Source organism: Cyprinus carpio, chromosome B1 (genome assembly GCF_018340385.1).
Source record: "Cyprinus carpio isolate SPL01 chromosome B1, ASM1834038v1, whole genome shotgun sequence".
NCBI classification, from domain to species: domain Eukaryota; kingdom Metazoa; phylum Chordata; class Actinopteri; order Cypriniformes; family Cyprinidae; genus Cyprinus; species Cyprinus carpio.
The window spans coordinates 11,709,955-11,723,078 of record NC_056597.1 but is presented as its reverse complement, the minus strand read 5'-3'; the positions used below and the strand labels follow the sequence as shown (position 1 = coordinate 11,723,078).

Here is a 13,124-nt window from a genome sequence, read left to right as displayed (position 1 = left end):
TCTCTGAAGATTTTAGCATGGTAATGGATATGACAATGTTAATGTATTTGTACTTGGTGGAATAGATCTGCTACGCTGCTGCTGCTGTTGGTTATTGCTGTAGTTGTAAATTATTGCAACTGCTGCTGCAAGCAAGTACAAGAGCTTGCTACTGCCAATGCATCAGCGATACGGTGCTGTGAGTATTTAAGATATACTGCTGCTGCACAAATAGCATATAAAATAACCCGTAGCAGATCTATACAGGTGGAGCTGGGGAAGGTGGAGGGTTTCAGAGGAACTCTGAAAGCGTGCTGCAAAATGATTGTTATTGTTATTATTATTATTATTATTATTATTATTATTTTGGTCTCCATGAGAAAAACAGCTTTAAAATCATAGAGAGTTAAGTTTTTTGAAAATCTAAAAATGCAGAAAGTTTTCTGTGAGGGGTAGGTTTAGGGGTAGAGTTAGTGAAAGTGTCCTCCTCCTCAAAAAAAAAAACTGCATTCTCGACTGGAATGGGCACTTTATTACTGAATCAACCTAAATACATTAATTCACAACAAAACTAAATGTTATGTGATTAATCAGGTAAAATTAGCTCTTTAAAGTAAGTGCAGGTCATCACTTCTTACAATGATAAATACCTATACATTTCTTCAGAATGTACAATATAATACACTTTACAGTACAATGTTGTGAATAAAGAGTCATTTATTTATAACAGATGAGTGTACAAAACTTCATAGTCTGAACTCAATAAAATAAAATCTAGTGATTGGCAAACATTTTGACCTACCATGGTTTTAACAGACAGAAATGATACAGTGTACAGCATTATTTTAGAAATTATAGGGAGTTTGGTGTGGCATTTAGCCACTGACTAACCAGTCCAATGCTGAGCACATATTTTTGAGAGTGTCAGTTGTCAGCCTTTTTTACCTGCTCTAGTGACAGTTTCCTCCATCAGCTTGTTAACCCTTTGTGAGTAGGGTTCATTTTACATGCCTGAGGGACTGCAGTCACCAGAAAGTGTGTATAAGTTCCGTCCCAAAATCCTGTTGCAAATTCCAAAAAGGGCCATCTTATATTGTTGCCGTAAGAGGGAGTAGACGAAAGGGTCAGATGCAGCTTTGCTGTACACCAAGCACTTGCTCATGATCCCCCAATAACGGGTAATTTTTACTGAAGGAGCCAGTTCAGTCAGTCTAGGACAAAAGAAGCATCTGTATTAATAAAGAAACATTTAATATGGCACTGTATTGGAGGAATTGAACATTTATGACCAATTTGTAAACAAATTGCATTAAATTGTTGTTTTCTAGCACCTAGTAGTCAGATTAATACAGAGGATTATTTAAAAATCATATTATATAAAAGGTTCTTCTTGCAACAAAGTGTATTTTTTAATAACAATGTTCAATAGCTTTATTGTATCCAGTGCTTTAAGGTATGTAATTATACATATATTGGTTTTCAAAAATAAACCCACTCTGAGAAATATTCACTGGAGTAAAAAATATGACACACTTAGCCCCAGTCTCTTTTGTACTATTATACAGTGCACTTACTATTGAGATTGAAGTACAGTAATATCTTATATGTTTATTTATATAAATTATTACATATTATAAGTTTTTAAATATTCCCTCTAGTAAAAAATGTGACAACTAGCCCAGGTTTTCCCTGTACTATTATACCTATGCATATAAACATACTATTGTTATTTAAATAATATCTGTTATCATAAATCATAATAACTGTCCTCACTGTATCATGCTAAAAAAAATTGCAAAATGTTTACAATTAGTTGTATTATTTTATGCGCTCCATTCTACTACATTAAGTAATTGAAATAATCACACTTATTACATTTTAAATAGGGTAACTTGCACTGTGTAACCTATTACATTTACAACACTGGTCTTGGTATGATTGATGTTTCATAATATTTCTTTCGCATCATGCGACTGTCAACAAGAGAATACTGAATCAAACAGATAATTATTTGTATTAATTTATGCTCTCCTTCCATTCTACAAATATGTATTGTCATAATGTAATACCGTGTTATGACATAGGGGGTGAAGCACAGGACGAACGACCCGATGAAAATGCAGATTTTCTTAGTGGCCCTCTGTCTCCTTTTCTTCTGCTCCAGTAAGCACCGTTGTTTTACACTAAAAAGTTTAAAAGAACACGTCACGATTACACATGCTTATAATATGTACTGCAATGTTGTAATCGTTATAATGTTTTAAATGTACCTCGGATGAATGTCGACAAGTAGTAAAAGTGTCTGCACCGTTATGACATCTATCCTCTTACAATGGAAGCGCGCCACTTGTAGCACTTTCAGGTAGGCAAAGCATAGAATGAAAAGAGAGAAGGCGAAGGTACACGCGTGGAAGACCGCAGTGAACACCATGAAGTGACCGCGGCTCTCAGCATCTTCTCTCAGGTGCACGGTGCAAGACGCGTACGCGGGACTGTAATCGACCCAGGACAGCAGGAGAGCAGTGAGCGAGAAAGCGAGCGAGTGAATCCAGGCATAGCTGACCATTAGCGCAGCATTCTTGAGTCTCATTTTGCTGGGATAAGTCAAAGGAAAAACCACGGCTATCCAGCGGTCTATGCCGAGAGCTGCCATGCTCAACATCGTGTTGGTAGTCAGAAAAGTATCCATAAAGCTCACTGTATAACAAAAGTGGTCGCCAAAAGGCTTTTGGTGTTTTACGACCCCAAGCAGGGTAGAAGGCATGTTGAGAACAGCGATGAGGATGTTGCAGAATGAGAGGTTCATGATGAAGATCGCTGGCACCTGTGCACGAACTTGTGCGCTGCAGGTGAAGCATAGTAACACCAGCAAGTTCGACACGAGTGACACCACTGCAATCACAACGATGAGTAGTTCTAGAAATATATCCAATAAGTTCATGACTCTATCCAAAGTCAATAGCAGGTGATTTGTTGCGAGTTTTTGTCTGTGATCTCCCTTTGGTTCCTCGGTGGCTCATCTTTGCTGCTTTCCATTCTGCTTTGGTAAAAATGACGGCCGTTAAGTGTTGGTCATTGTCAATGAGTGCTGTCCAGTGTGCTGAAGAGACCTTTGATTCGATTATCGTCGCATAATCACCTTTAACTGAACTGTTCACCACATCTACGGAATTAATATTTTTATTATTAGGCACCGTAATATAAAACGTTCGACAGTAAGGTGAAAGCGCGCAGCTCGGAGCGCGTGCTCATGCGCATTGAATCTGTGCGCTCCCGGCTCACATGCAGCCAGTTTATTACATGTGACGTTTGCTTGACAAATTGCAGTTTGGCCAGTGGGAGAGATTGTAGATGGGAGATATGAATTATTTTAAGCCCAAGGACGTTGCAAAAATTTTTCCCGAGGACCTTTTGCACTCTGTGACATTTAAAAAATGAATATACCAGAACAGAAGTTTGATTATATACACAATAGCTAGAGTAAAAGCATCACACGACTCTAGCCCATCAGTTATCGTCTTGAGAAGCGAAAAGATACGCGTTTGTAAAAAAAAAAAAAAAAAAAAAAAAAAATTGGGTTTGTTTATTACAAACATCCAGCTTTTCACTTCACAAGACATGAAATGGAATGGACTGGAGTCGTGTGGATTACTTGTGTAGGCTATTATTGTGATGTTTTTATAAAATTTGGACTCTCATTCTGATGGTACCCATTCACTGCAGGTGTATCCATTCAAATGTCAGGTGTTGCTCATCACAGGCCTATTTAGCCAGCGTTCAAACTCTCACACTGCGAAGTCTTGTTTTGCCCCGGCTGCCATTTCTAAGCGTTTTCCCTGCCTTTCTAAATGTATTCTGAGTATGACCCTGGACTGTTTGACTATTCTGATTCTCTGCCACCTACCCTTGTCATCTTGTTACCTGGAACTCTGATTGTTTGCTGGTTGCCCCAACTCCTGCCTGGTATTGTTTCTGTCTCTGCCTTGCCTCTGATATTCCTAACACTGTTGATTGACCATTGCCTGTTGTTAACCTTGATTCACTCAAAGAGCTACAATGGGTCCACAAGCTTTTGACCGATCATTACACTATCATTGTAGTGTAATTTACCTATATATACCAATGGTGTTTCTGTTTAACAGTCCAAAATGCATTAAATAAAGTATGCACATCCATAATAAAATGGGGCATGAATAAATGCCTCTTGTAGCAAATCCATGCGTTTTTGTAAGAAAAATATCCATATTTCAAACGTAATGAACACTTTTCTCTCACTTCTGCTGACTGTATGAGGAAGTGTTCCGTCGGAAGACGTAGGATGTATGCGTCGTGTGCGTGCCTCTGAGATATGCTAGTCTCACGAGTTAAAGGAAGCAAAGTGTCCTTACTTTAGCAAAGGAAAACCAGTATCCTCTTGGCTTATATTGAAATTCTCCAACATTTTTCTTTACAAATATTCCTCTTGTGCTTCTAATTCATGATCGGCGTTTTGTTCTCTCTCCACCTTCATCACTAATCATGCAATGCCGTAGTCCTACGTCTTCTGCCAGAACTGCTTCCACGTATAGCGTACGTGATAGAAAAGACAGATAGCGTAAGTGATAGAAAAGTGTTAATTACGTTTGAAATATGGATGTTTTTCTGGCCAAAAAATATTTTCATGGATTCACTACAGTAGGCCTTCATTCACCCCCCGGAGCCGTGTGAGGCACATTTTATTATGGATATGCTTTATTTAACATGTTTTGGACTGTTAAACAGAAACACCCACCCACTACAATGATAGAGCTTAGAAGAGCCAGGACAGTTTTTAATATAACTCTGATTGGATTCGTCTGAAAGAAGAAAGTCATATATTCCTATGGCTTGAGGGTGAGTAAAACACAGGCTAATTTTCATTTTTGGGTGAACTAACCCTTTAAGAGATAAGCCTACTGTAATTTTTATATTGCATAGCATCTTGTGACATAAGTAAATAGTACAGTAAAGACTATTTTTGATATAGGCACACAACATTTTCCATTTCCTTCTGCAGTTCTTTCCTTCTTGGGAGAACAAATGCAAAACACGTGTTTATTTTACAAGCACATGCAAACACACACACGACTGCCCTCAGCAGGTAAATCAAGGGCTATTTTTTAATCATTACCATGGCAACTTGTAAAGTTATTTTGGACTCGTTCTTTTTCCATCTTTGAGGGTTTTTTCTTCTTCTTTAATCACTGAAGACAATTTTTGAAACACACCTGCCACTGTGGTATTTTGCGGCTGTTGGTGTGTGTACAAGTGCACAATGAGACTAAAGATTCCTCTTATGGATTTTCTTTCTTTCACAAAATGGCAATTTAAAATTATGAAAGTGAAGTGTGGACAAGTACAGTGACCCATACTCGAAATTTATGCTCTGCATTTAACCCATCCAAGTGCACACACACCATGAACACCCATTGCTGCGGCACCCGGGGAGCAGTTGTGGGTTCAGTGCCTTGCTCAAGTGTTTTGGCTTAGTCATGGTATTTAGGGGTTTGTGGGTAGCTGTTTTTTTGTTGCGTCAGGGGAGATTTTTGGGGTTCCTGAGACTTGAAACAACAAACTTCTGGTTACAAGTCCGACTCTCTAACCATTAGGCCACGACTGCTCCAATTGCCCCCTTATTCATTATTCAAACTGCCCCATTATTCATTGAATACTGAGAGAAAACTTCCATTATGTTTAATAGATGCAACATAATGGAATAATAGATGTAATGTGCTCATCATGTATTTAGTTATTAGCTCTGATCATAGTTATTTTAAGGTAGTTGATGGAAAACCTCTTCAAAATGTGAAGAGGAAGTGTCCTGTGGTAAAGAAGGAGACCTTTTTGTGTTCACATGTTCAGACCCTGGGTGGATGTTACGCAATAAAGTGCTGATGGCAGAACCACTTAAGATGTCAACAGTCAGGGTATACCTTGCTCTTTCTTTCCCTCTCTCTATTTTCACATATAAAGAGAGAGAGATTGCATAACAGGATGTCTAAAAGTCAGGATGAGGTTGTTTATTTTGCATATGGAGGTGTACTGTACTGTACACTGTAAGCCAGAAAACTGAATCACATCCACATGGACACTTCTAGACATTTTTTTCCCCACATAAACAAAGCAGGCTACAATAAACAAGTTTCATAGTATGTTTAATAAGCCATTTTTCTCATGACAAATGATTGGTTTGCTTCCCACAATGGTGATTTCAGCTTTCACCATCCTTGTGGGAATAGTAATGTAGGAAAATGTGACATACACACACCACATTGTCATTTATTGTCAACAACAGTAATAAACCCACATTTGGTCTGATCCAGGTTCACATCTGCCGCTATATTTATGTCTTTATCAAATTAAGTGGCCTAATAAAATGTCATAGAATCAACAGACTGTTTGCTGTATCTAACCCAAGTAAACCATGGCTTTTCATTATTGCACCCCATATTTATCAAAGGTACGATAGGGACATTAAATACTGTTGGAATTTACTGTAAACAGACTTTCATTTTCTTTGTGTATTAAAAACTAGTAATGTAAACACACATGAAAACATATAAGAACAAGAGGAAGAAAAGACTGACGGTTCTGCTATTGCTTACATGTTATGTTAATATGATAAGACAGGTTGACCATCCACCCCCTCCGGCTTCCCTGCACCACAGGCTGATGCACAGCAGGCTGGCTAGCATTTGAAAAAGATCAAACTCTTTTTTTTATCCATGTATAGATGTAAAATAATGTGCTTTCAGTTAAGATCAACAGCCACAATGTTTTTCCCCAATAATTAAAAGATATTGTGTAGTGGAGGAATAGTTGATTTAGTAATGTTGTAAATGGCTCTAATTTATATAAATGAAATGGAAACTGTAATGTGAATTTGCAAACACATAAACTCTATCTCTGTGGAATTACTCTACTGTACATTCCTTAATATAAAGATTTCAAAAGGAGGTGTTCAGAGTGATGTCATAGAAAATATATTTTGGGTGCCCTTAAAGAACATTTAAAGGTATAGTTCACCAAAAAATGAGCTATATGTCATTCCAAACCCGTAAGACCTTTGTTCATCTTTGCAACACAAATTAAGATATTTTGGAGAAATCTGCATAGAGAGCGATGCAACTGACACATTCAAAGCCCAGAAAGGTAGTAAGGACATTGTTAAAATAGTCCATGTGACATCAGTGGTTCAACTGTAATTTTATGAAGCTACGAGAATACTTTTTGTGCACAAAGAAAACAAAAATAACAACTTTATTAAAAAATTATTTTCTTCCCTGTCAGTCGCCTATGTCAATTTTTGCACACAAAAAGTATTTTCATAGCTTCATAAAATTATGTTTGAATCGCTGATGTCACATGGACTATTTTAACGATGTCCTTACTGTCACAATCTGGTCTATGAAATTCCATTCACTCACCATAGAGAGGTCACCCGCTCACTACATGGCAGGGGTCTCCAACCCTGCTCCTGGAGAGCTACTGTCCTGCAGATTTCAGCTCCAGCCCCAATCAAACACACCTGAACCAGCTAATCAAGGTGTTCAGGGCTACTTGATAATTACAGACAGGTGTGTTGGAGCAGGGTTGGAACTGAAGTCTGCTGGATGGTAGCTCTCCAGGAGTAGGGTTGGAGATCCCTGCTACATGGACTCTTGCACCACACTAACTGTTGCACTTCACCCCGGACTACAGTTCCCATCATCCACTGCACTAATTACACACATACAGCTGAAGGCACTGATTACACACACACTGATTATACACATACACGTGGGCAGCTGTGGCCTAATGGTTAGAGATTTGGACTTGTAACCTGAAGGTCGCAGGTTTGAGTCTTGGTGCTGGCAGGAGTTGTAGGTGGATGGGGAGTAAATGAACAGCACTCTCTTCCACCATCAATACCCATGGCTGAAGTTCCCTTGAGCAAGGCACTGAACCCCCAGTTGCTCCCCGGGCGCTGGATATAGCTGCCCACTGCTCCGGGTGTGTGTTCACGGTGTGTTCACTTCTAACTGCTGTGTGTGTGCACTTGGATGGGTTAAATGCAGAGCACCAATTCTGAGTATGGGTTACCATACTTGGCAAATGTCACTTTTTCACTTTTTCAGCTGAATGCACTGATTGCACACAGCTGTAACCCATCACACATTCACTATATAACACTCACTTAGATCACTTTCAAACTATTGTTCAAGAGTATTGTTCTGCACATATCCCTCTCCTAGCGATAGCGGCGATACGTAAGCATTTCCATGTTCGTATCTAGTTTTCATAGTCTTGTCTCTGTTTCTAGTTTTCTTAGTTAAAGTCTTTTTCTTGCCTTGCTGTGTTATTCGTGTTTTGACCCTTTTGTTCTGGATAATGGATTACCCCTCTTGCTTAGCCCTCCGGATATTGTTCGCTCCTCAAAGACCCACACTTTCCCTAGGAATATTCTTTGTCTTGCCCTCTATATACCTGTTTGCCAGTGTTTGACCCATGCCTGTTACGACCACATCTGTCTAATAAAAGCTTGCACATGGATTTGCATGTCTCACGACTCGTCAGCCCCGTTACACTTACTACCTTTCTGGGCCTTGAAAATTGTAGTTGCATTTTGATTTCATCAAAAATATCTTAATTTGTGTTCCAAAAGATGAATGAAGGTCACTTCTAATATGCAATTAAGAACCTTTTTTTTTTTTTTGGTTTTTTTTTTTTTTTTTTTTTTTTTTTTTGGTGTAAAGATCACTTTAATAATCGGAAGAACCCTTTTCCACTGAAAAGAACCTTTTGTGTAAAGGAAAGGTTACTGCCTTAAAGAACAATAAAGAATCAGATACTGAAATCTGAACACTTAGGTACACAAACCGCTTAAAAACAACACGCATTTTCCTCCGCACTGCAGGCTTTAGTAAATAATTCACTAAAACTGCTGTCGCTGGAAGTTCAGCTGAGTCTAGAACTGGGCTCATTGCGTGCAGTTCTTGTTCTTGTGTGATTTCATGTGTGTAGGCATGTTTACTCATATCAATTTGTAATTGTGTTTTTAAAGATTAAATATTAATGGTAAGTATTAGTTTCAAATGCTTTAACTCTATAATATCCACCCCTTAAAGTTTGGAGAAGTTTGAGGGAAGGATGGGAAACAGTTTCCTCTGTTCCTGTATATAAAAGGGTTGCACCTGTATTGTTCATCATGTGTAATATTATTAGACACCCTAAACAGCATCTTTCCCACAGACGACAACTCTAAATTACCTTAACAGATTTGATATCTAACATACAGGTAAAAATACCAGGTCATAAAATGTAAAGAAAGAGGCAATAAAAACATTCCATAAATTATTCAAATTCAATATTAGACAACTATAGGATGTATTCTGTCACTAACTGATAGTGTAAGTATCTATATGTTGTACTACATGTTTTTCTCAGTAAAACTGCCTTGTTTGCATTTCTTATCTTGTTTGCTACATAATGTTGTGGGTGCTGATTAACATCTCGTGTGACTATGGTGGCTGAAAACACTTCCAGATTGTTTATGCCTGAAAGTTGAGGCTGATTGGTATCATCTCAGAGGGTAAGTTTGCAAGAATAATGCTGATGAAATAACACAAAATAAGATTTAATCACACTGAGTGAAAGTGGACCCTGAGCCAGGCTAGCCTGGAGTGAACCCAAAGCCTGTTGTGAAATACGCTACTCCTACACAAAAATCCCATTAATTTTCCAGCATCTCAAGCACTCTGGGGTTTGAAGGAGTTCACTGCTATGGGCTATACTTCCTGTTTAATTCCTTTGTTAGCAACTTATTACACGAAAATGACTGGAATTTGTTTTGCAATGAACTTGTTTCCCCTTTTTTCGATTTTGGGCTTTCCATTTGTGTGTGTGTGTGTGTGTGTGTGTGTGTGTGTGTGTGTGTGTGTGTGTGTGTGTGTGTGTGTGTGTGTGTGTGCGTGTGTGTGCGTGTGTGTGTTCAAATGGTTGGGGACGTTCACTCAAAATCCAACTCATTATGACTCATGAGTACACGCACACCCCAAAGTCAAAAGTTTCCTAACATAATATCTATTGACATCATACAGTAAGATATTATCAACACTTTATTATCTGTCGATTTTAAAGCACATAATATTTATTCCATTTTTACAGCAGAAAGGCATGTTTTATTATAATTTCATCATAACTTCCCCAAATTTACTGCAACTATATGTATTCATAACAGCAAGTTGCGGTTTATATTTATTTACTTGGGCTCTTAATTTAATCCGTGTGACTAAGTCATTTTTACCCTGCCTTAAACCATTTCTCCCCGTTTTTACAAGCCACTTAGCTTAATTTTGCCTTGTTTATAATGGAATTGTGTAAGCCCCCCAGCAATGTTTTTTATGCGAACAGCACCTCTGTAATCAGTGCTGGCTCCACAGGATTATTTCAGTCCCTCCATAGACTCCAATACTTACAACCAACATACAATAATGCACTATACAGATGGAATGGGTAGGACTATTACTTTTAAGATTGCTGGTTTTGGTTCCCATTGACTTGCATTGTATTTTTTGTCCATACTGAAACTGGGAACTGATAATGTTTGGTTACCAACAATCTTCAACATATCTTTTGTTCTACAGGTTTAGAACAACATGAGGGTAAATGATGACAGAGTTTTCATGTTCAGGGTGGACAATGACAAAATTTTCATTTTGGGGTGGAGTATCCCTTTAAGGTTTCATTTGTTAGCATTAGTTAATTACATTACACTCTTAAAAATAAAAGTTCTTTATTCGTATCAGTCATTCCATGAAGTTCCTTTAACATCTATGGAAACTTTCCATTGCACAAAGGGTTCTTTAAAGTGGAAAAAGTGTCTTGATTATTAAAATGTTCTTCACACTATGAAAATATGGTTCTTTTTTTAACTGTTCACAATTCTTTTAGAACCGAAAATGGTTTTTCTATGGCATCACTGCCAAATCCTCTTTCGGAACCTTTATTTTTAGTGAACATGAACCATAAATAAACAATATTCAATATTCAATTCTACATTCACTCATACATAAAAAAAAAAGTTTATCTGTCAACATTAGCTAGCACACTGAACTAAAATAAGTTTAAGGTTAATAAAAGCTGTAATATAGTGATCATACTGACTAATGCATAAACTAATGTCAATTTTTATTGTAACTCTGTGAAACTAAAAATGTTAGATTTTATTTCTCTTTAATTATTTAATGAAACTAAAATTTAATGAAAATAACTAATGAAAATAAATATAATGAACCTGAATTGAGGTATTAATTAAAGCAATGATTTTATTATTTGCTTTCATTTTATTTAATACATGTATTACTCATTCGATGTGCACACCCACACACACACTGCAGCGGTCTGACTGTATCTAGCACTCCACAGCAGTCTGAGTGTGACAGGTGAGAGTGAACCAGTTGACAGGTAGTTCTTATCACCCACAAGCACCTGCTGCTCTGAGAGACGGTTGGTCTGCTACTGCTGGAGTGACATAAATAAAAAACAAAGCAAGTGCTCTCTTCCTCTTTCCATCTGCTGGCAGATCTGTAGAGTAGAATTAATTGAACGAATGTGAAGAATGCTGTTGGAAAAACATTCCTGGACAAGGACAAAAGGAGATAATGCAGAATGACAGAAAAGGAAAACAGAAACATTGAAAGACAGACAGAAATACCTTCATATAAAGCATTAGAGATAAAATATGTGGGAAAAGTATGTGAAAAACATATAATATGCTTTCTGGAAGGCCTTTAATCTTGGTGAGTGCTAAGAAAAAATGTGTCTGCTATTTGAAATTTTCAAACACTGCCAGTTTTCAGCCCGGAAAATACAACACACCCTGTTTGCTTGGTTTCATCATCTCCATCACCTTTGCTATTTCATTTTTCATAATGGTTTTACATAACATGTGTCCAGATTAGCTTCAAAGGTGATTTACCTTGGCTTAGATGCTCCATTTGTTATAGTGTTTAGTGAGTGTCTCTGTGGAGCTGGGATTCAGTGAGTAATTGCCAGAGTACAATTGTGCAAAAGCACTCTCTGCAGTTCCCTCTCCCCTATCAGTCTGTGTGCAAACTCTCTAGCGAGGCAGGCTGCATAAATGGTCACATGTGCTTACTTCAGCCTCCCGAAATAGAACTCTGAAGGAGTGAGTGATTAAAAGTCTGTTCCTCTGAGGTTATGAGGAAAATTCAACAGTGGACAACAACATACGCTTAGACATTGGGTCTTATTTACTAACCGTTTGTACACATTTTCACGCATAAATAATGATTAATTAATATGTTCACACTGAAATGTATACTAAATTACAATAAAATGCAAAACCAACTGAAACCATATCTACAAAAATTTAATAAAAAAAAAATAATAATTTGTCACTGTCACAGTCACCAGTTGAGCCGCCTCTGCACGGCATTTCCCAGCATCCCTCTTACCACTCACCTGCACTCCCTTGTTAATCACTCACACCTGAAATCTATCAGTGGATTCTCCTCACCTGTCACTGGCAATCAAGCTCCCTAAAAGTTCACGCTCACTCCACACTCTCATTGTCTGGTCTTGCAGTTATGATGTGTTACTCACCCAGCCAAGTCTATGGTTTCTTACCTGCCAGATCTCCAGTGATTGACTCCATGTTCTCCAGTGCTCCCACAATCCTCTGCTCCAGTGATCCCACCTGGAAGAAAGGAAGGGACACATGACTCCACCAAGCTAAGCTGCTCTACCCAGTACGCTACCTGGATACTTCCCATCTCACTAGTGTATTGTCTTCTCCTGCCCCTGCCTTCAATAAACATGCTGTTATACTGACTTACCCTTGCGTTCCCGCTGTGTTTGCTGACGGTCACCATTCAAAAGTTTTCAGTGCAATCTGTTTGTCTGAAAGAAATTAATACTTTTATTGAGCAAGGATGCATTAAATTGATCAAAAGTGAAAGTAATGGTATTTCTAACACAAAAGATTTCTTTTTTTTTTTTTTTTTTTTTTTTTTTTTTAATGCTGTCCTTTGGAAACTTCTATTCATTACGGATTTCTAAAATAAAATTACGTAACGTTATCTACAAAAATATGAAGCAACTGTGTTCAACATTGATAAGAAATG

At 37.8% G+C, this 13,124-nt stretch overlaps 1 protein-coding gene and 1 long non-coding RNA gene across 2 annotated transcripts; both read right to left on the bottom strand.

The window, feature by feature from the left end:
• Positions 1 to 500: 500 nt before the first annotated feature.
• Positions 501 to 3,265, bottom strand: gpr78a (G protein-coupled receptor 78a). Its single transcript, XM_019088207.2, has 3 exons — positions 2,250 to 3,265; positions 2,049 to 2,162; positions 501 to 1,190 (listed from the first exon to the last, which is right to left on the bottom strand). The coding sequence occupies exons 1-3, from the start codon at positions 2,918 to 2,920 to the stop codon at positions 983 to 985; spliced, it is 993 nt and encodes a 330-aa protein (XP_018943752.1). The 5' UTR covers positions 2,921 to 3,265; the 3' UTR covers positions 501 to 982.
• Positions 3,266 to 11,167: 7,902 nt separating this feature from the next.
• Positions 11,168 to 12,865, bottom strand: LOC109071895. Its single transcript, XR_006153894.1, has 3 exons — positions 12,837 to 12,865; positions 11,957 to 12,697; positions 11,168 to 11,562 (listed from the first exon to the last, which is right to left on the bottom strand). It is a non-coding gene; the product is annotated as an uncharacterized LOC109071895 (long non-coding RNA).
• Between the last annotated feature and the right edge of the window lie 259 nt (positions 12,866 to 13,124).

Excerpts from the sequence above, each read along its gene's own strand:
- gpr78a (XM_019088207.2), bottom strand. The coding sequence starts at position 2,920 with ATGAACTTATTGGATATATTTCTAGAACTACTCATCGTTGTGATTGCA. Across the intron at positions 2,163-2,249 it reads CTTGTCGACATTCATCCGAG|TGTAAAACAACGGTGCTTAC; the intron begins GTACATTTAAAA and ends TAAACTTTTTAG. Across the intron at positions 1,191-2,048 it reads ACCCCCTATGTCATAACACG|ACTGACTGAACTGGCTCCTT; the intron begins GTATTACATTAT and ends CTTTTGTCCTAG.